The sequence below is a fragment of the Neopelma chrysocephalum genome, unplaced genomic scaffold (assembly GCF_003984885.1).
Source record: "Neopelma chrysocephalum unplaced genomic scaffold, ASM398488v2 Primary Assembly neopelma1_22b, whole genome shotgun sequence".
NCBI classification, from domain to species: Eukaryota; Metazoa; Chordata; class Aves; order Passeriformes; family Pipridae; genus Neopelma; species Neopelma chrysocephalum.
This window is the reverse complement of record NW_020897690.1, coordinates 30,617,145-30,639,948: the sequence shown is the minus strand read 5'-3', so window position 1 is coordinate 30,639,948 and position 22,804 is coordinate 30,617,145. Positions and strand designations below refer to the sequence as shown.

General features: G+C 36.7%; 1 protein-coding gene across 4 annotated transcripts in view; it reads right to left on the bottom strand.

Moving 5' to 3' along the window:
- EXOC2 (exocyst complex component 2) overlaps window positions 1-22,804 on the bottom strand; it is a 125,734-nt gene that overhangs the window by 79,995 nt on the left and 22,935 nt on the right. For all 4 annotated transcript variants that reach the window (XM_027682698.1, XM_027682726.1, XM_027682707.1 and 1 more), the window contains 3 exons: window positions 15,831-15,944; window positions 11,262-11,386; window positions 1,008-1,088 (listed from right to left, as the gene is read on the bottom strand). In XM_027682698.1, coding sequence (XP_027538499.1) covers window positions 1,008-1,088; window positions 11,262-11,386; window positions 15,831-15,944 — 320 coding nt within the window. The remainder of the gene's footprint in view (window positions 1-1,007; window positions 1,089-11,261; window positions 11,387-15,830; window positions 15,945-22,804) is intronic.

The window sequence follows — 22,804 nt, the reverse complement described above, 5'->3', positions numbered from 1 at the left end:
TTTTGGACATTTTTTAATTTTTTGGTGGGTTTGTTTTTTTTATTCCAGAAAACAAGATGAGGCAATAACAATGTTCAAACTACACCTTTATTGTGAGCATTAATGAATCTCTACTGAAACAAGCTAGAGCTGTTCACAAAACCCTCTGCTTTCTTTGTGCTCCCCACACAGACACACATACAGTCACTGCTTTCTTCACACAAGACAAGAAAAACAGTGAACTTCCATGTCACTTTCTTGATTTCATAAAACACACTCAGACTTTCCAACACTGAGTCAGCTATCTGCATGTCATTCCTGCTTATTGATACAGCACTAAGGGAAACATCCCTTCCTCTGTGAAAAAAATCACAATGAAACAAAGTAAAATTATCTTGGCAGAAGTCCCAGAATGAAAAAAAAAAAAAGTAGCTTTTTTGATCTGATGAAACACATACCGAACTGCAGCAAATTCAAGCCATTTCTCTCAATGCAACCTTAGAGCTAACACAAAAAAACAGAAAAGAAAGTACTGACAGCTTTTCAAGGTTTCTAGAAAGAATGCTCATGCCAAATAGTCTAAATGCCAACACATTAAGTGGAAATGATCCTGTTAATAGACCTTGTTATTGCAAACAGCTTATATTTGGGTTTTTTTCTGCTTTTACTCGAACTTCTTACAATCCTGGTATTTAGCTCTGCTCATCCTTCTACAGTTCTGTCTATCCACATAGTTCCTCTGTTTTCTTTGTCCACTCAAAATTGAGATACCACCAAAATTAAATGATTTAGCACGTCTTTACTTTGACATTTATTCTGTTATTACAAACACTGACAAAAGTCATGGGAAGAGCTGCTACTTATTTCAGAAGGTGTATTATCACACCATAAAACCACTAGCATCAAACAGGGAAGGGCACAAGAGGCTGTACTGTTTTCTACTTTCTACCATATCCCTAGGAATATATTAAAGCTTGTTAGAAAGTCCAAAATCCATAAATAGTTGCTGCTGGAAGGAGAAAACTTACTGTTCAGTACATTCTCCAGTTTTTGCGTCATGGATCCTTCTACTTTTTCCGTTCCATCTGCTTCCAGTTTTTGATGGATTGCTGGAATAAAGCGTCTAGTTAAAATGCAGAACATTTTAATAGGTGGGAATACATTACATCAAAGTGACAATTCTAAACATTTTTAAAATTAAAAATAAAGTGTTATTTTTCTTTTTAGACACGCAAAAATACAAACATGCTTCATAGCAGCAGAGACTAGTGGAGAACAGGGCTTAGAGCCAGACACTGCAGAATTTTAACCATTACTTTGACATAGACTTCCTGTATCATCTTGAACAAGACAGTAATGCTTAAGGAAAACAAACCCATGTGGACAGAATAATCTACTAGCTATTATAATCTAAATTAGCTATCTTGTAGTACTAATAAAAATTAGTATTTTGAAAAGTAGGTATCATTTAAGCAGAAAATACTTTGCTTTCTAAATCGCTGATCTTACCAAAAGGAAATGACCAACAATTAAAAGGGTAGAAAGCCAGTCATGGGGAATTTGTATGATCCCAAAATGATCTGCTAGAACATGCTCACTTCACTTGTTTTCATCTATAAAAAGGCATTCTCAAAACACACAATTTAAGAGTTTCTTGGAGCATTAACCATTACACAGAAACACTGATACTCTTGCTCAAAACAACATGAAAAAAGAAGGGAAGTTGCTGTATTTTAAGATGCTATTTTTCTCCTGTCCTAAAATGATAAAATCCCCAATTATTACTTCTTTGTGGTATTACTAATGGATGTGAAAATGCATAGTATCAGCATTAATTTGTTCTTTTATTATAATTTCTTTTTCAGGAGGGGGGAAATTTATCAGCACAATCTGATGATACTATATTACTCTGAAAATATGAACAGTGAATTTAGTGTAGGTAGTCCTTTCTTCTACTTCCCCTCTTTTACAGCCTTCCTCCCCTCTTCTTCTCTGTTCTATACAACTGGCCCAAACCAGTATCTGGGGGTTTTTTTATGTAGTATCCCTGTATATACGGAGCATATATAAAACAATTATTTAAAATTATGATTTTCCTTTAAAATTTTTAATTTGTTAACATTTGTAAAATTTGCTCTATCAAACAGCCATCAGCTCCTATTGCTTTAGATAAGTTTGAGGCTTAAAAATCTCCTACTGCTTTCTGCTGGTTTTCAGTAGGACGGAGTGAAGCTAAGCTACCTTTGAAAAGAGCAATATCCAGTGCTTTGAAGAAAGCAAATAATGATATATTTTAGTTTGAAACACAAATACACTTTTGAAACCAGTCTCCCAATTGCTCCAGCTTATCTTGCTCTGGTTTGCATTGCTGAGCAGCCTGAGCCCCTCAACTGGCTTCTTTTAAGATGAAACAACACTAGAAGATGAACTCCATGACTATAGCTAATGTGCTGTAAGAGATACCTGGAATTCAATCCACCAGGTGATACTTGAACTACTCTCAAATATCACCCTAAACTTCACATAAAAAGCTTAGAGACACCACTGCCAACTGATTTCTCCTACAGTGCCATCCCTACATGCCCTTGCCATGTAGATGCAAATTAAGAACAAGTGAACAAGGACAGAAACCACCTTTAGTAAAGGCAGTCCTACTGCAAGTAGCTATTCTGAAACATGATGGCCCTTGATATTCTCCAGCTTCTATCAAAGGCGGAATTTTCACTGGGGGGGATGGGAAAAATAGGTGAGGAATGGGAGTATGTGATTAAAAAGAAAAAAGAGAAAATTACATTTTTCTCAAACATCTCAATTTGACTCTTAAATCACTTGATCCTAAACAAAAAATTCCAGGAAGCCTTGCTTTCTCAAAAATGCAAGAGCAACTCATTATTTTTGTTCTCAAAGTCATCAGAGGGGAAAAAAGTAACTTTAATTTAGGACAAATGGTAAAGGTCTAGATCTACCTAAGTTACTCTGTCTACACACAATAAATTTTTTATATTTCCTTCTACATGTTAATGTGCTACTTTGTGTACTGAAGCTATTTTTACTCATAATAAACAGATTTAGCAATAGTGCATTCATTGCATTCCAAAGCTGAGTTATAAAAAAGTCTTAAATTTTCAGAGCAAAAAATGTTATGTTTTATCAGAAAGTCTACAATTACTTTGTACGCATCAAATGATTTTTAAAAAGCTACATGTATGTTCCTTCTATGGGGACCAGACAAAAAAGTCTTTGAGTTAGAAGCTTAGACAAGCAAAACTGTTTGGAGTCAAGAAAAATATCTGTAGACCTAATCTGATTGGAAAGAATCTAGAGATATTTAAGTTATTTTTTCCTCTTAGAGTACTAAAACCATCTAACAGCAGAATGATATGTTTGGGACAACCCCTGTACTCCTGCACCCACATGCTTCCTTTTGCTCGATCTAGCAATCACACAGCTGCAGGGCAGCTGTAGTGAGATGATTTGGTGGAAAACTAACTCACTAAGGAAGAAACGTTTCTTTACTGATCAGTAAGCTTGTCTAAAGCTTGCCCCAATTGCAGCACTGCAGTATAAAGAAAGAGGAAAAAAAGCACATGGCCAAGGGCAAGTGGAAAGCCAGCCTAATTCTTCTCACGGTATCCAGTAGTCATGATTACCTTCAAATGCAGCTTCATACCCTCCACTCATCACTGGCTGCAGTAAGAAAAGCAAGGAGAAAATTTTAGGTCTTTGAAGCCTTGAAGTAAAGGATGGATGGGATTTTTTCTTGCATTGCCAGTTACCCTGGATTTACCTGACACAAACTATAAAAGTTGGAAGAGCAGTTGGAAACCTAGGAGAATCTGTTCCTCGTTTTTGAGGAGCATTACTGTAAGAAGCATACAATAAATACAATTAAGGAAAGGCTAGGTCTAGATGCCTCAGCTAGAGCCAGAAAATTAACTGCATTTTGTATCATCTTTGTCAATACATGTTCAAGTTTCCCAATATTTAAAGGCTTTCAAACTTCACAGCTGCTGTGAGGTACTAACTAATAACAGTAAAGAGACTAAGTTCAGAGCTCACAATCTCTAAGCTGTGACTAAATACACCAGAATATGGCAAATAAGCCATAACACAGGCACTGCAGTAAAAATAACTGTAATTAATTCATTGCTACTTGTGTTGAAAACAATTTTATTTAATTTAAGGAAGGATATGAGGGTTTTTTTAGATTTATGGCAACCATAAATCTAACAAATTAAACCATACTCGCCAGGTTCATCCAGCTTTTGACTTGCAAATTTCGTTCTTGATTTACTCATTAGACATTTTTAAAACATATTTTGAGATAGGCCCCAAGAGTACTGGTATTCTCCAAACTTTCTCAGCCTAACTCAGCTCAAAGCAACAGAGATGCAAGTTTTCTATCATTTTCTGATTAAAAGATGGCATTTGATATATCTGAAAAGCTTATCCATTTCCAAAGAAATGTCGTTAAAGAAAAAAGTACCTGAAATAAATCACATCCTTTTAGTCAGATGCAGAAAACAGGAGGGAAAAAAAATACAAAAAGTGAAAGACCGACTCAGCAAAGTATTTCTGAAGATCTGATATAGTAATTGTCAAGAACTTGGCACCAAAGCACAGTAATGGAGGAACGAAGAACACATGTTAACATGCTGCCAGGATTCATGCCCAATGCCTTTGGAACAAAAATGCCTTTGTTTTCCTTTATTAAAAGATCAGTGATTTTTCTGTAACTTGAACAAGATGTAAGAAAGTTATTGATGAGGACAGTACCCTCCTATGTAGAGTAAAAACTCTGAATGGATTCAACAGGAATGCATAGCAATATATAAAGACAGCATGCCATGAACAGAGTTCTTAATACATTACACTATCAAAACCTAAAAAAAAAAAATGTTTTCCCATGGCCCCTAGTCAGTAGTGCTAAGTTTAGTTTGGTTTGGTCATCCCTCCAGTTTTCTGAGATTTCTAGATATTTTTGCATTGGCTTGGCAAACTTGCTTTTGTTTTGGTAAATATTATTAATCCAAGCAAAAATTACAAAAAACTGAAGTAAATGTAGTCTTTAATTGCCTTTATGTGTTTTGTTTGTCTAGCATTTACTTCTTCAAGCTTGCTTACTCAACACAGTGGCAAAAATCAAAGAAAATGGACAGACTTATGATGATAATTTAAGGCAATTAAAGCACAGTGCTAGGAGGGGAGGTTTCATGAAAATAAGAGACCAAAACTTTCAGTCTAACAACACTGCGAGGCCTGATAACTTGTTCTCACATGGGCTTATGTTTAGGCAAGTCTGATATTTCTAGGCAAATGTCTCAGAAATAGACAGAAAAACATGGTTTATTATTCTGCCTATGGATCTACTAAAAATTCTGGGACTGGACCCATGCCTTTACCAGAACACTTCAAAATTATATTCTCTCTTTACTGACACAGTGCTAACTTCCTGGATCTGTGAAAGCTAATGGAAGAAATAAAAGCAGCTTTTAAATGTTGCATGCATTTAAAAAGTGATATGGAAATCAAAATGGAACAATGTATCATGCAATTAAGCTGGTGTTATGGCTTGCAGGTTAAGTCTGGCTCAAATATAATTATAGGTAACTTTTTGCACATTTGCAATCAATTGCAGCACTAGCTATTTGAAAATTTCAAAACATATCTTCCTTCTTTTTGATGCTTTACTATTTTTCGAATGCAAACAAAAAAGTTAACTCACCTGAAAAACAAAATTTCATAAAATATGACAACTACATAGTAGCTATAAGCTGCCATAACTGCCCCCATTTTGATAAATTCCTCTAGTAATTAGCTCTCATCTCTAAAACAATTACTGATTTCAAAGAAGATATATGAGCAGTCAGCATAAAAGCAGGTACAAGCCTGGGCACAAAATTTTCACTATGGACTGTGACAACTGCAACTGTTTCACATGTTTTCAAGTCAGATCATCTCTTGCTTGAGACAAAAAACACTCCATAGACAATGCCATGCTAGAACCTGCATGAAAGGCTAGTTTGAGCCTTTTATCAACCAAGATCACATAACTTTGGCTCTTATAGAGTTGCATTAAAATAAAAATTGGTTTCCTACAGAAATCGATCATAGGCCTTGCATGAAAAGGAAGCACTCACCAAAGACTAAACTACCTACCACCACTTACATACTTCACTGGCACTCCTTTGGCAGGTCATCTGTCTCTCAGAATACATTCCTAATTTCAATGCCCCCCCTTGTTATCTAGTGCTGCAAGATCAGAATATAAGTTTTCATCAAACAAACTTAATTTAATTTAGCATGCCTATTTTTTCATTGTGCATACAAGAGTAGGCCTATAAATGTAAGGACAAAATATGAAGCAATGATAGTGCTTATCCTTCTCAGTCAGCACAAAGTGTAAGGGTTGCACAAAGCTAACTCAAGTCTTCAGACAGGAACATACTCTCAGAAAGCTAGATAGTGAGTTGAGAGCACATCAGATACTGGTTCAAGACTACTTGGAGGCATGATCTTAATTCTGAATCTGAAATAATCTAACTTGCACATACTGCGGGGCACATACATGCATTGGAACTGCTATTCTGAAGTGACTGATACGCTCTTAGATACATGGCTGACACATGCAGCATCTTAGTTTACCCTTGCAAGCTTGTTTCCATGGCCCTGTTCTTTCTTAACCTCTATGAATGATTATATTTAAATTTACTAGCTATAATAGCTAGACTGTTCTTACCCTGTAAAGACAATATTCTGTCACTTGAAGTGGGATGAGAAAGACAACATTAATAGATGCACACCACACAGAGGACAGAGAGCTATTCTAGATATTTCAAGTCAGCTGTGTAACATTTAGGTAGTAATCATATCTTAAAATTTGATTTACCCAAATCCATATGTTTAACAAAAAATTCTTACTATGTGGGAAAATATATATGAGACTGAAGTAAAGAAAAAGCGTGAATTAGATTTGTTACAAAACAGCTACGTGACAACAGCAAAACCTGGTATACCATACCCATGCTGTGCTACCAAGCACAACCGGTCATGGACTAGCATTTAATTGGACAAAAGGAAACCACTTCAAAACTAGTCATCAGTCTAGTTTGCAAACAGAATCACTAATGAAAAATTGGCTCTATATACTCCCTTTAAATTCAAACATGACAAATCTCCTCAAAAGTCAAAAGCAAAGGGACACATATGACAGACAAGCCTCAGTTTTTAGCTTCTCAACTTCCCACTCTGACTCAGAATTCAATAGAGCTCAGGTGATATCTTTTGTTTTAGTTTCAGAGGAAATTAATTTAACAGGCATAATGGCAACAGCATAGGCTAATTCAGACTGAATCTGATCCTAGATCATTAACGTGCTCATCTTAGAATGAGCCTTAGGGGATGAAGTGAAAATACTCTACAGGAAGAAAAAAAACACCCCAAATCAAAAACCCAGGCATCGACCAGATATAGGATCATTTCAGCTAAACATTATCCTAGCTCATGTATTAAGTAAGGTAGTAGACAAAAGGCCAAGTATAGTCCAAGTTGCCCATCATACAGGTATTCCCATAGGTCACACATCTGAACAGGACTGGGAAAAGGAAAAAAGGAACAGCGCTGTAATAGCCAGTAGTGCTCCTTTCCTACAGATTTCTTCCTGAAAATTGTGTAAAATGTGTTTGCAGTTGTAATTGCACAAGAACTGTTGCCATGGCAAACTAGAGAGTCAAATCTAAACCTCAAACTTGTTCAAGATATCCATGTTTCAAAGACAACTTTACTTGCCAATACAACTGTCATACTTGCACGTTTTTGCCTAAGTGAACGACTGCAGTAGTCATTTCCCAACTTTTTTCCTTTCACTTAAATGAGAAGAAACCACGGCCTAAGAGCAAAGAGCATTTCTGAAAAGGTATATTCAAAGAAAATTAATTTGCCAACTTTCCAAAAACCTCTGTGTGGGATATGACTTGCTCATGACAATAAATTACGTCTTAACTACAAACATATAAACAGTCAACCTTTTAGGAATGCCACTTTCTAGGTTGCAATTAGAATTACAGGAAATAATTCAGCTGAACTCCACGACGCTGACAAGTGGGTCAAGTTGAGGTGAGCCCTGTTCCCCTCAGTTTACAGCTCCCTTCAGCTGATGAAACGAACTTCCTGTTGAACATCTCCTCTGCAGCAGAGTCACTGTCAAACTGTCAGCCAAGCTAACAGGCAGAGAGACATGAGGATCTGATAAGACAATTCTATTTTCCCAGAAATTAAACCAAACAAGCAAGGGTTCTGGCCTATTTGAGCTCCTATTTTCTTAGTAAACACTTTCTAAATCACAAAATACAATAAACATCTTAGGACTTATTTTTATGGTTTCCATTGCTTATTTGTGAAAATATTAATACTCATTTAAATGTGTAATACAGTCTGATAGCAAGCTTAAGATCAAACTGACCTGACTGGGTCCCAACTAAAAGCTGCACAATAATCAGTAATTCAGGGTTTCCTAGATCAAGGTAATATATTTGAAAATAACCTTTGTAAATGTGTATGAGTTAAAAAAAGCATGTATAAAAGCTGTGCAAATAGATGAATATGAAGTACTCGGTAAAGCAAGTGTTATACCTCCTGAAGTGATCCTCCTACAAAAAGTAACATCCTGTACTAATTTAGGGAAACCTACAAGAAATAACTGCCTACAGATAGCTCCATTCTGTAACAACAATGGAACAGATCTGCAGCTTATAAAGCATAACCATCGGGGTTAGAAGATGTGTTCCAAGATATGTGAAGAGGAAAATTGAGTCTCAAGAAAAACATATCTTTAGAAAATAAATTAGATATTAGAAATCTTCCCAAAGGAAGCAAGTTAAAAAAAAAATCCAAACCAAAATGAACTCAGAAAATTTAAACATAGTGGAAGGCAGAATAAATACATTTAATAATGATATTCCTTTGATTCCCTTTTCATCTGTGACAGTTGTATGCTCTGCCTCAAATAATAATTTTGCAGAACGATGGCTACATCCCTAAGAGTTTGTGCTGAAACAATCTTTCAAATATCAACTATTCCTCATATAGTTTCGTCAAAATGCATTTCAAAAATATTGTATTGTATGCATCTTTTTAAAGGAGAAAATAAGACATACAAATTCACCCTTACATGTAAGGGCAGGAAAGTGCCATTATGTGCACAAACACTGTCTAGCCACAGTATAACTGGATTTTTAATTTAATGTTCTTCTGTTAAAAAGCTTGAATTTATAACTGCATGCTGAAGAATTTGTTTTGTTTGTTTGGTTTTTTTTAGTTTGGTGGTTTTGTTGTTGTTGAGGTTTTTTTAAAATTTGCATCTGAGCTGTTTCTCTAGAACAATGCTAATAATGCTTATGCTTAATTCTTGTCCTCTTTCATTTGAGAAAACTGCAGTGATCAAATGTTCTGGAGAAAGCTTTGACATGTGGCAGAAGGGCTGGATGACGGCATCAAAGGCACTCGTTTTCCTTGCTACTACTGGAAGCCTCTCCACATCCAACTTAACAGTTAACTGTATCTACCACAAGTTCAAGTCTTTAAGAAGTTATGCAATTTTTCCAGCTACATTCTCTCAAAAATATCCTGCATATGGAAGAAGAAAGGGTAAATAAGTAGTTCTGCATTCCAAGCTGAAATTCATATGCAATAAGGGTGGTTTTTTTGACTGAAAAGAAGCAAAACCACTTTGGCATATGCATTTAGTATGAAATTTCAACAGGGAAATGTGCATTAAAATGTTACAGAAGACAGTTAAGACCTGTACTCCATGCTCATTAAGAATTTGGTTTCAGAATTTAAAAACTAAGTAGTGTATTGATAAGTCCCTTGCACTCCAGTGTTACAGTTTTGAATTTTTAAGAGATTAAGGCTTTAAGTCCCTAATTTTCTTTTACAACAGCATCAAGACCAGTCATTTGTTGTACCAATTTAATTCCCTGTATAACAGCACAAGCTACAAGTCTGCTTCCTTTTGAGCACTTAAGGGGGAATCACTGAAGGGAAGACAAAACCAAGCCATTTTGGTTAGACAAAAAGTGCCACCAAGAACCACTTGAGTCATCCCAAATTTTAAGTTCATAATTTAGCTAAAGGACTGCACTGATAAACTCCAATTTCAGGTAAAACTAACACTGATAAAGATAAAAGATGCAAAACAATATACAGCTATTATAATTTTTTAAAATTGATAATATAGTAGTTAATGAAATAAATAAATTTGCTTTCCCTACCTTTATTTTATTAATATTTTTTAAGTTTCTACTTGCTCTCGGACCTCTTCACTTATCAGAACATCAGCCTTCAAAGGCAAAAAGTCTACACTTTAACAGTTGGAACAAGAGAAAAATGGCTCAGTTGTGTTCAGTCTTTTTGAAACCTCACATTTAAGGTTTGCCTTAGCTTTCTGTAAATCCTACTGAGTATTTGCTGATCCAAAAAATAAACTTATAAGGTAACACAGATGTCTGTCAGCACTACTTTTTCTCCAAAGCAGTGTTCCTAAAGCCAACCGAAGTGCTAGCTTGGCTGAGGCTATGCCTAGATATAAGCTTTCCTACTCCGTGATACCTGTAACACAGGATCAGTGACCTGGAGAGATAATCAGCATAGTGGCAAATGACAAACCTATTAGGGATGGTTTACTGGACACTGTTGCTTTCTTATCCAGCCTAACTAGATTGGACTACAGAAGCCCACAATGAGCTCTTACTGGAGAGACATTTTATGCTTTAAAAGTGTGCATGCATGTGTATAAAACAAATATAAATATAAATATAAATATAAATATTGAAATGGCGACTAAGATAACCTCATTTTCCCAATGGCAAGTAGAATATAAAGGCTATCTGATTCCCCAAAGTAAGAGTGAACTTAATATTCATATAAATATTACCATCTGACCATTGGATAAGGCATCATAAAATCAAGTTTTTCTGTTGCTACAGTTTGCAAGTCATCTTAATGTTATCTCCAGTTTAACATTTCTTCTATTTCCTGCATTTGTGGTCTAAGCAGTTTCATCAAATGCCTCCAATTCCTGTAAGATACATTTGATGCCATCTTTTGCAAATATACCACAACAATCAGCTAGCCAGTTCCAGTAACGCAACACAGATTTTGGGCTCATTAACACTTTTAGTATAGAGTGTGAAAGAAAACTATATTCTTCATATGAAATGCAACCCTACATGCACATAGTCTTTCCTTTAATACTGTATTTAGTAAGTGCAAAGCATCTTTACCTGACAGCGCATCTTGTGCTTCAAAAAATGTGCTGAGACCTCCTTTCACATAAGCTAGACTCCCCTCATTTTTCTTATTGGCTTGTTTCTTCAAATTCACAACAGCCGTTTTGAGCTGATCAAAACTGAAAACAAACAAGAAAACCTCCATGACATTCAAACAACAAATAAGGTCAGCTAATGAATAAACAGAACAAACTACTTGGAAAATAAAACCAGTAACTTTCAGAACAACTATTACGGACCAAGTAATTGCTAACGAGTGTGCTTTTAAATAATGGCAGTTTATTCTTAGTCCACAAATCTTGTTTTTTTAGTTTCAATCCTAAATGGAGGGTTCCTATCACTTGTGATGGAAGAGATCTCTTTATAATATGAATTAGTCAATTAAGTTTCTTCTACACATGCAATATTGCTCTTAGTTAACTGTCTGTACTGTATTAAATAGGTGACTATAATTCACTAAACTTAGTACACTAGATTATCTACTGAGATGCTAGAAGCCTCTTTAATTATGACATCTGTTTAACTCTGCAGCTTATTGCACAACCCTTTTTCACTTTTGGTTCATTCAATATTTTTACGTTGGTTTGAACATACAGTTCAGAATTGAGTGCAACATTAGTGCAGAAATAAAGAAAAGCTAAACCCATTCCCACGTTAATAAAGTATGGTTTTTACATGTGGTCCACTGAAATATTTTTGAAGGACACTTCATAGGGGAATATTAATTGCAACTCGTCATCACTGTTTGTATGGTGGCTTTCTTTTCATCTTAGTTTCCTAATATTTCTCGATTATTACCACTTTACATTTCATTTCACATTTTCATTTTTTCCAAGTAGCTGCAATTAATTGAGAAGTCTTATGTTGTGAAGAAAATTTCATTATTTGCATATAATTTTTTTTGGTTTTGATGATGAATGTGCTCTCAATACTTATACTACTGGATTTACTATAAAAACACCATCACGAATAAGCTCAAAAATACAAATGTAGCACATGATTTTCATCCCCAAGGTCTTTCCACCTACCTGCAGGTCAAACTCCTCTCTCTAATACAAAAGAATCAAACAAAAAACTACACTATACCTCAGTGAGGAGAGGGAAACAATGAAGTAAGAAATTACAACAAAAGACAATTCCACCAATACTGTGCCCATTTTAAAAAGAGTTGGTAGAAAAAATCATTAAGAGAACAAACCAAAGTTTAGCCCAAGCAGCAAGAAGCCTATCACCACCTGCTGGGAGACAGAGCACACTGGTGCACCTAGAAGCACTTTTCTTTTTATACTGGTGATGTCACAATATTATGCCTTATTTCCTGTTTCCATCTGCTGGACAGAAATCACATTACTCAATAGCTGGATTGGTCTACTTGAGCTTACAAAAAGTACTTACCAGCAGCACTTTCAAACTAACAAAAATATGTACAGTTCTCCTCTTAAGCACTGTTCCATGTTATCTGATGATCTAACAGTATGTCTAAATAGTTCATTTATATTTGTCAGGATATTGCCAGGAGTAAAAAAAAAAACATAATAAAAAAGATGTTATATTGATTTCTCAAAAAGAATGTTCTTCAAGGAAAAAACAGACATAAGCTAACCAAAACATCAGTGCACCACACATTTAGCACTCCCAATACCTGAGGTTATCCAGAGGACAAGAACTAAACCATTGCTGTGTTTCCAGAAAAACAGCACAAATTATATAGGACAGATATTTATACAACTCCAGAATATTTTTAAGATTACACATTTTGAAGTGGGAAGAGAAAAACATTTTTGCTGCTTCTTTATTTCAAAATATACTTATAATTAGATTCAAAATATGACTAGACCCACTGTACCCTTTGAGCATTTATTCCAGGCGAGTTTCACACACCTTTTGCACCTTCAACACTAAGACTTGGATTTTATAAATCAATATAAAATGAATTAATATGCAAAAAAACCATTTGCTTCATTTAAGAGCAAAAATTAACACTTTCTATTCCACTGGACTGATGGGACCATGACTTGAAACTGTTGACATGCAAAGACACAAATCGATGAAATTTTTTTCAGCGAGAAAGATTAAATACTTAAGCTGATACTAGACAAAGTGTTAGATTTTTCTTTTCTTTTCTAAAAGCACCTAACTCATTCAAGCTGTATAGCCACTAACATTTATATACTCCTGGGTCTGTGGCTCAGCTCATATCTTTCTTAAAGCAGTGGCCATAGCTGAGCAGACCACTTCAACTGCAGTTTTAAGAATGCCAAACAGAATAATTATTCCCATATCTTACCTAACACATTCTTGCTGATACACCCCAGAAGATGATTTGCATTAGACAGTCAACTGGTATTTAATGGCATGTTACAAGCACTGGATTTTATTTTGTATGGCTGTTGTCCAATCCCAGGTGTGTACTCTGGTGTTGCCTTCCTCACACCTCTTTGAGTCTTGTAGTCCACTATCTCACAACTGCTACAGCCAAGGCTGTCACTGGTTATCACATCCCCTGCCTTGCCTTCAAGAATCAGATTTAGGAAAGTAGCACCCCTGACTGCCCATTTAACAGCTAAGTTAGAAGTCATTCCCAGAACTCTCCACAAGCCTCTCGGATTGCTTCCCCTCTTATAAATATGAGGGACCTTAAAGTCTTCTACAAAAAATAGAGTCTGCTCTCTAGAAACTTCCTCAAGTTGCTTAAGGAAAATTTTTGTTCATTTCCTCATCCCACTGTAATTTCATCCCTTCCACCCTCCCGAACAAGCTCTGAACCATCCTGCTCCATAAGAGGGACTATATATTTATTGAAGCTGTTCCTTCACATGAAGGTCAAGTCCCTATCCTCTTTCCTGGGTATCTCTCTCAGGTGGCCTCTTCCCATCCACCATAGAATACCAGGTACATGAGCTATCCCACTTTATTCCAGTGATATGTTTGTCTAATCCCACCTGTGGAGCTCCGTCTCCTCATACTTGTTTCCCGGGCAGCATGTGAGTGTGTAAAGACACTTGAGGTTAGATGCTTTCAATTGGTTTTGTAACTACCAACAGCACTCTCAGTGCCATCACTGAACCACACAGGTAGCACTCTGCCCCTTTCATTTAACTGCAAGCAGTTATCAGCATCCCCTGATATTCTGAATTTGAAGTCTTTGCCACCAAAGTGCAAACCCACTGGCAAAGATGCTCCTGCCCCACTTTTTCAAATGAACCCCATTTCTCACTAGCAGGCTTTGCTCTTTAGTCATGGATCTGGCTACAGAAGTAAAAAAAGGCTGTCTTTGAAACCAGTGGTACAGCCATCTGTGAATCTACAGGATGTATCCCCTGTTACCTGAAGCTTTCCCCTTCAACAGCTCATGTGCTCTTCACTTTTGTCCCCAGGGCTCTGCAACCACTCTTGATCTGTTCTACATCTCTCCTGGCAGTGTCCCTTGTGCCCACATGAATGAGCAACAAAATGGCAACAGTCCAAGTGCCAAACGTAAAGAATTTTTTCAAGAACAACTACATCAAATGCGTTCTCACTCTCAGTTCTTTCTCACTTTATTATCCCCTCGGCTTTTTTAAAAACTTGGTGATCCCTGAAGTTATCAGATTCTGACAGATAGAATAAATTGTTAATCACTCCTCTTAGTTACTTGATTTCAAAAGATGCTGTCACTACATGCATACTAGGTAATAATGTTCTCTAGCTGTTGTTCTAGCCCTTCAATGTGCCATCATTTTGAGAGGAAATTCAATTATTTCCCAAGTAGACTAATGGTTATTTCTGGAACTCCTGAAGCCAAACATCTCCTCCATCCCAGATAGATAATGATCTATCCACCATTAGATAGAAAAAAAAGTATGTTAAATAAATTTGAATTTCCTTTTAAAATGCTAATCAGAATACCCAGCTAAAAAGGCAAAAACTCACAAAAAAGGCTCATCCTCTCTATTAAAAATGTCTTCCAGTATTATCCAAACACCAGCAGATCAAAGTTTCCAAACTCGGTAAGACATGCAAAAATATTTTTATGTAATGCATTCATGTAAGTACATCTTATGAACTATATTTAAAAATTAGAATTTAATGGTCAAGATTTTAAGGGATTTACTTCAAAGTTCCTACTCACTCGTCCAACACTCATTACTATAGTGGTTTCCACAAGTGTTACCTTTTAACCAAACACTAATTGATACTAGTAACAATTTTAGTCACCTGTTCAAGTGCCCTTACCCGGTGCCTCTAGTCATGACTTAACACCCGGAGTTTCCACTCTAGGCTAGATGCCTAACTTCTTGATTCATAAAGGGCTTTAGTCTGAAGAAAGATAGCTTCCATCTGACATGGGGGGCTGGTGGGGGGGAAAAAAAATCCTACCATAAATTAGGTGTTGTTCAAAATGAAGTTTTTTTCAGAAGCACATTGAACAATTTGGTTGATTCAAGTTTGTAGTCGAGCAGACACAGTAGTGACTACAGGTCTATTACTGTAAATGCAAACCACCAATGACACAACGCTGTATAATGAAATACCATCAACTGACTTGCATTTAAAGCAATTACTTATATGATAGCAACAAACCTTGTGGTTGAGTGATTCTCAATCAGGTACCAGGCAGCAGAAAAGTTTTCACTTGTGAAATCAGCACTCATCCCAGGAAACAGTGACTCCAAATCTTTTTGAGGAAATCTGCCCCTGAAAAATGAATATTCATTTCCTCACTGAGACATAGTCTTGTGAACAGTTTACAATTAAAAGTCACATAAAAAAACCCAACAAAAACATAAAACCCAAATCATTTTCCTGTAAGATGGAAATATAAACTTGTATCTCACCATGAAATTAAATCTGCTATTACAGACACACGTAGCGTGACCAGGAAAGACTGAAATCTAATCTAAGTAAAACTAATTTTACCATTTTGATTTTACCATTACACATATGACAGAAATGTGTTCTGTACAAAATGCTTCTATTTTAACTTTAAAATGGCAGGACATCAACAGGTTAACAGCTTGTAAGTGATCTCACACCATCATTGTCTTACTGATCCCTTTACAGGAGAAGTCAGAGAAACATGAAGGGAGACAGAACATATCTCCACTATACACAAACACTGAAAGAAATCCTGAGTTAAAATAATTATCTTGCAAAACTGAATACACTGATCTGTCTGTTCATAGTACACAAAACACAAGAAAAACAGGCATATCCCAAGTGACAGCCAGCATGTTTTGTTAGTTTTTATTGCCTTACAAATGCATAACGAAAGCATGTGAGCCAATTCCTTGCGAAAACAGATTCTCTACAACAGCATTTTTAAAACTACCAAGAGTTTCTACGATACTCATATGGAAAATGTATTCCAGTTATTTTAAGACTGCGTAATAAAAATATTTAAAGCACTTTTTGATGAGAACATGACAATCTTCATCCCTCAGTCCAGACACACACTCAGCACTTGACCATATTCATTCCACCATGCATTGGCAATACATCACCAGGTGCACTTCTCCCTTTATTCTTTACCACCAGCTGCACCCCATCTTCAGAAACTAATTGTGGCGAACAAGTTTACTTTTGGTCAGCCCTGAACTGGTCAGTCAGTTGGACTAGATGGACTTATGTCCCTTCCAACTGAAATATTCTTATCTATTCTAAAAATTCACTGTGTCATTTTTGGATCACAACATTTAACCCAAAAATCAATAAAATCCCTCTCTGATGCTCACAAGTTAGGTGAACTTTGCTATGCAAAATATACTGTATGCAAAGGTGAATCTGTCACACTTTGCATTTGAGAGAAAACTTGGTGGCAGCAGGAACTCAGAGTCAGTTATTAGAATTACATTTAACACGTATGAAAAGCTATTTATATGGACACCAAAGCAGCAATTTATTAGTTTAAGTTTTTCTGTAATCTAAGCATGTTTCAAGATAGTTAAAATCGTTTCTATTACAAAAAGCAAACAGCAGATTAAGTGAAACAAATCTAAAGACAGGCGCAATAAAAAGTGCAATTATATAGAGGAAGAGCTGTTTTCTGGAAGTTTCTTTTCATAATGAAATGGCCATTAGCACAAGCAGGTACAAAGGAGTTACGTACATAATGACATGGCACAGAAGTCTTTCATCAGTAGCACCTGATTACAGCAGGGGTATGAAACAACACTTTTTAAAAAACAGAAAAAAAAAATCTAATGAGATGCAAGGAAAAGTGATGACAGATATGAAAAGTAGAGATACAGGGGAAATAGTGTGATAAACAAATGTAGCAACTAAAAATGAGGGTCTCAACATTTCTCTGTGTTCAATGAAAAAGTGATAATGTTAAAACAAAACTTAAAATCTTAAGTAACATGACTATTTCCAATGACCTTAAATTTCATGAATGACAGTAAGCAGAAAATGCTGATTTATGTAAGAAGGAGAAGAAAGTTTCAATTTATTCTTCATTTGAAGAAAATTTAAGATATCTTATTTTTCACTCAAATTAGTCAAAAGTGCCCAGCAGGCACATGAACTTCAAGGATAGTACTTCATATGTAATACAAGGTACAGCTGTACATAAAAGTATTTATATTAGATCCACACATGGTAGCATCTTTTTGGACAACTACATTTTTTAATGCTAAAAAAACAAAAGCAGGAAAATAAATCTGAATTATCTGAGAAGAGACTCAGACATTCTGTGCAAGCTCTACTTAAAGTGGATGCACACAATACAGAAGCAGAATTTTGCTCATGTTTTTCAGAACTTCCATGTATGTTCCCAGAAACCAAAAGAAACTGATATAAGACAAAAAGCACACACATTCAAATATACCATTACCAAATGCTACTTATTATTGTAAGTTTATAAGATGTGAACTATACAATTCCTAGGGGAAAAAACTCCCTATTTATAAATATATATATATATATATTTATATATATATTTATCTTGAGAAAGACCAAGCTAGACACATAGTCAATTCCTGCAAATGAATCTTGACCAAAGGCAATGGTATATTAACGAAGGGACTTTTGCAATTTGATGTTTGACTGTCTTGAAAAGTTATTAGGAGCTTTCTTCCAGCAGATGCATTTGTGTAGAACCATAAGTTAACAACGCTTTTATCTGTGCGGACATATTTCAGACATAGTCACAACAGAGTAGAAACATGAATGTGAATGTGTGAGGTATGTTAACAATATGTTATACTCCATGGTATAGTATCCTTATTTTTATCATAAATTTTACCAGTAGTTTTTCCACTAACAGATATGGGGAGCTTGGAATGACTTGCTACAGCTGTCTTCACAACAAACTGCTCGCTAAAATGCTCAAACTGAAAGCAACTGTATTTCTAGAATGTCTGGCCAGATGCATCTAAAAAGAGACTGGCTGACTCCACATACAAGTTTGTTTCATTAACTTCCAGTAGTAAATTAAATAAGTCAGTTTTTGGAAGTTGTTTTCATGAAAACTTGCTTACTGTTTACTTATAAACAAGCCCAATGTGACTTGAGAAAGTATTTCTATTTTACTCTTTTCAGAATTACAGGGTGAAGATGAACTAGTAACAAAAGCTTAGACCATCCTGACATGCAATTAAACTATTGATCATTTTTCTATTGATTTGCTCATTATGCAAGAATCCCTTCAGGAAGCAACTCTGAATACTTCATCATTATTAAAAAGTAATCATGTAAAAGAAACTGGGAGCCAAAAATTGAATCCATAAAACCTCCAAAAAAGAGTGAAGTTTGCGATCCTTGACAACTCTAAGTACTTTGCTACCTTTACAATTTCAGCAAAGGTACACATATTGGATTTATATAGTAGTACTTTCTGCTAGGCACACTATTTTATCTAAAACAGAATCAGATCTCGTATTAGACCTATAGTTAACATTTTAAAATAGTCTTATTCATCCCTCAGACCATAATTCAAGAGACCATCTCTTGCTTTATGGTGAACTTGCCACCGGCTGCCACAAGAGAGGAGCCCCAAAGAAAAGATACAGGACTCCCTGAAACAACATCTCAGCCTTGGCCATACTGATCATCATAACTGGTCTACTCTGGCCTCCAATCGGGAGGCCTGGAGACACACCATCTGTAACACAGCTGTCTCCTTTGAGAACGCAAGCAGGATCACTCTTGAGGAGAAAAGACAACGCAGAAAGAACTGTGTCTTGCGGAATATACCATCTAAGGAGTCTTTCTGCTGTGCCTTTTGCAATCAGATATGTCTATCTCGTATTGGCCTCATTAGCCACCAGAGTGCCTGTAATAAATGTGGATAGAGCCTTCCTTAATCTTCGTTCGCGAAGCCTAGCCATGATTCATCCCTCAGCAACAATTTTAAATATGAAAGAAAATGAGGTTTTGCATACTGGTGATATTAATGAGAAGTATAATAAAACTACATTTGGTTTCAAGCCACTATACACTTCCACTTCCCTCAAACCAATTTTGTGTACATCTAATGCAGTCATATAGCATTAATGTAGTGGTCCTTGCTTCCATGTAAAGGTCACGCACATCTACTTTGGATTCAAAACACATAGCATACAAACAATTCACTTGTGCTGCATGAGCCCATTCTTCCACTACCCCAAACTTCACGTTCTGTATAGCTTGACAGTCAATAAACCTACTAAACACAGCATATATTGGCTTTTACAGAACTTGTGCACATAGAGATCGTTTATATTCTCCAGAGATTTAAGATTAGTTGAAATCTCCATGGGTAAATCACAGCCTCCAAGCAGTCACAGTCAAGTAAGAGCAAGAGGATGCAATGGATACTAATGAACAGAGCCTGACTAAGAACACAGTTTAGCAAGTTGTAATTTTTCTGTACAAATTATTTCACTCCCAGAATTTCAGAATCTCATAGTGTGCTTTTTAGCATACGTGACAATATTTGCAGATTAAAGGTAGGTCCCAAAACAGAATACGGCCACCAAAAGGTAACTTGAACCTCAATTCCACAGGAGTTGAAAGGTCAAAAGGAATAACTAACTTTAAATAAACAGATTCTGAATGGCAACCAGCATAAACAAGCTCCAGATAGAGCTGCTGTACACTCCCCCCTCTGTCTGGTACCAGTCAGACTCCTTGAAGCTGGCTTTGTATCAGCTGTACTGTGTTAATAATGCGTGCAAGAGGACCAGCATAAGGGATGCTGTTGTAGACTAAACACAACAAATCAGAAGGTGTTAACACAGGTCTCTCCAACAGCAACAAGACAAGGATATGCTCTGGCAATTCCTACCTAGTAGCAATAGGTTCATTAGAAATATAAAAAGAAAGTGGCAATCATATTTGACAACTGACAGAATGTGGTAAGAGAAGTTTACTAAGAAATTTTAGGCTGGTGGCTGCAAGTGATGCATCAGCTTAACAAGCAGTTAAGTGCTACTTTATTTTTTAATGTCATAAAGCTAGGAATATATACTGCAACTCTCTTCTACAGCTTTCACAATTTTTCTGCATGCATCGCTCTGATCAAGTTTCCACAAGCCCATCACATTCAATGATGAACTTTATAGCACTTCCATACAAGCCCTTTAAAAATAAATAAATATCTCAGTCTCCAGAAAGTCTTTTCCTATGTCATGGTAGCAAGCTGATGTTTACCATTAGGTGGCAGCGTAAGATCATCTGTTTCCTTCTCCCAGATGAACTGTTTTGGAAACTGGCGTGGGAAGAGGGAAGCATCTGTATTGAGTGGGTGGATACAGATGTGGAATGTACTTAGCATGTCAGCATTTGCTTTCATGTACGAGATGGATCCACCATAGTGACCTCTACTACATGCAAAACAACAAACACTATTTAAAAATTTTCTAACCACCACTAGATCTGACTGCTGTTACAGCTTCGCAGAGAATGGATTTTCTTAGTCTGACAGAGTAGTTAGAAGAGTCAGGGAACCTTTGATTAAACAAGGACTTGTTGTGCAAGAGGGGAAAGTATGCAGTACATTGGAACAAGCAATTAATCCATAAATGTTATGTAGATCTAAATTTTCCACCACCAGATTTCAACCATTATCTTTAGGACACAGGCATCACATATTCTCTCCCAGAATTGTTGAAAATTCTGAACGATCCTATGTTGGTAAGACATAACCTACCAACAGCTCTAAACTACTAAAACCAACCCATGTACTGCCACATCACTGTTTAGGTCTGCATTTTCATACCAAGTTCCACATTTCTCAGGCTGAGATGATGACTCTGTGCACTGTTTTTCTTCCTTCCTTATTTAAGACCTCTCCTGGAAAAGCTAGCAGCCCTCAACTTGGATATGTGCAGTCTTCATTGAATTAAAAACTGGCTGGCTGGGCCCAGAGAGAGGTGGTAAATGGAGTTACCTCCAGTTATCAGATGGTCATTAGTGGGGTTCCCCAAGGCTCAGTATTGGAGCCAGTCCTGTTTAATATCCTTATCAATTATCTGGATAAGGGGATCGAGTGAACCCTCAGTAAGTTTGCAGATGACACCAAGCTGGGTGGGAGTGTTGATCTGCTGGAGGGTAGAAAGGCTCTACAGTAGGATCTGGACAGGCTGAATCGATGGACCAAGGCCAATAGTATGAGGTTCAACAAGGCCAAGTGCCAAGTCCTGCACTTGAGTCACAACTATCCCATGCAATGCTACAGACTTGGGGAAGACCGGGTGGAAAGCTGCCTGGCAGAGAAGGACTTAGGGATGTTGGTCGACAGCTGCTGAACATGGGCCAGCAGAGCGCCCAGGTGGCCAAGGCCAATGGCATCATGGCCTGTATCAGAAACTGTGGCCAGCAGGACTAGGGAAGTGATTGTCCCTCTGTACTCGGCACTGGTGAGGCCACGCCTCAAGTACTGTGTTCAGTTTTGGGCCCCTAACTACAAGAAAGACATTGAGATGTGTTTTAAAAGATGCATGTCCAGAGAAGAGCAATGAAGCTGGTGAAGGGTCTGGAGAGCAAGTCATAGGAAAAGCAGACAAAGGAGTTGGGGTTGTTCAGCTGGAGGAAAGACTCAGGGGAGACCTTATCACTCTCTACAACTACCTGAAAGGAGGTTGTACTGAGGCAGAGGTCGGCCTCTTCTCCCGGGAAACTAGTGATAGGACAAGAGGAAATGGCGTCAAGCTGCACCAGGGGAGGTTCAGGTTGGACATCAGGAAAAATTTCTTCACTGAAAGGGTGATCAGGCATTGGAATGGACTGCTTAGGAAGGTGGTGGAAGTCTTGAACACTGGAAGTGTTCAAAAAACAATTGGACATGGAACTTAGTGAAATGGTTCAGTTGACGAGATAGTGATCAATCAAAGGTTGGACTCTATGACATTGGAGATTTTTCCAACTGTGATTCTATGGTTGTTTAAGGATTCCTGGCAACATCTGTGTAACACTACAGCCAGGAAGAGAAAGGTGGCACAGCCCTGCATTGCACTTAAAGTGAGCGTAAAGATGGGGATAGAACATTACAGTTTTGTATGTCTTCTCCCCCATTCTGCAAATAAAAAAAACAGAACTCAAAGATTAAATATTTTAAATACCTATCTTTTGGTGGG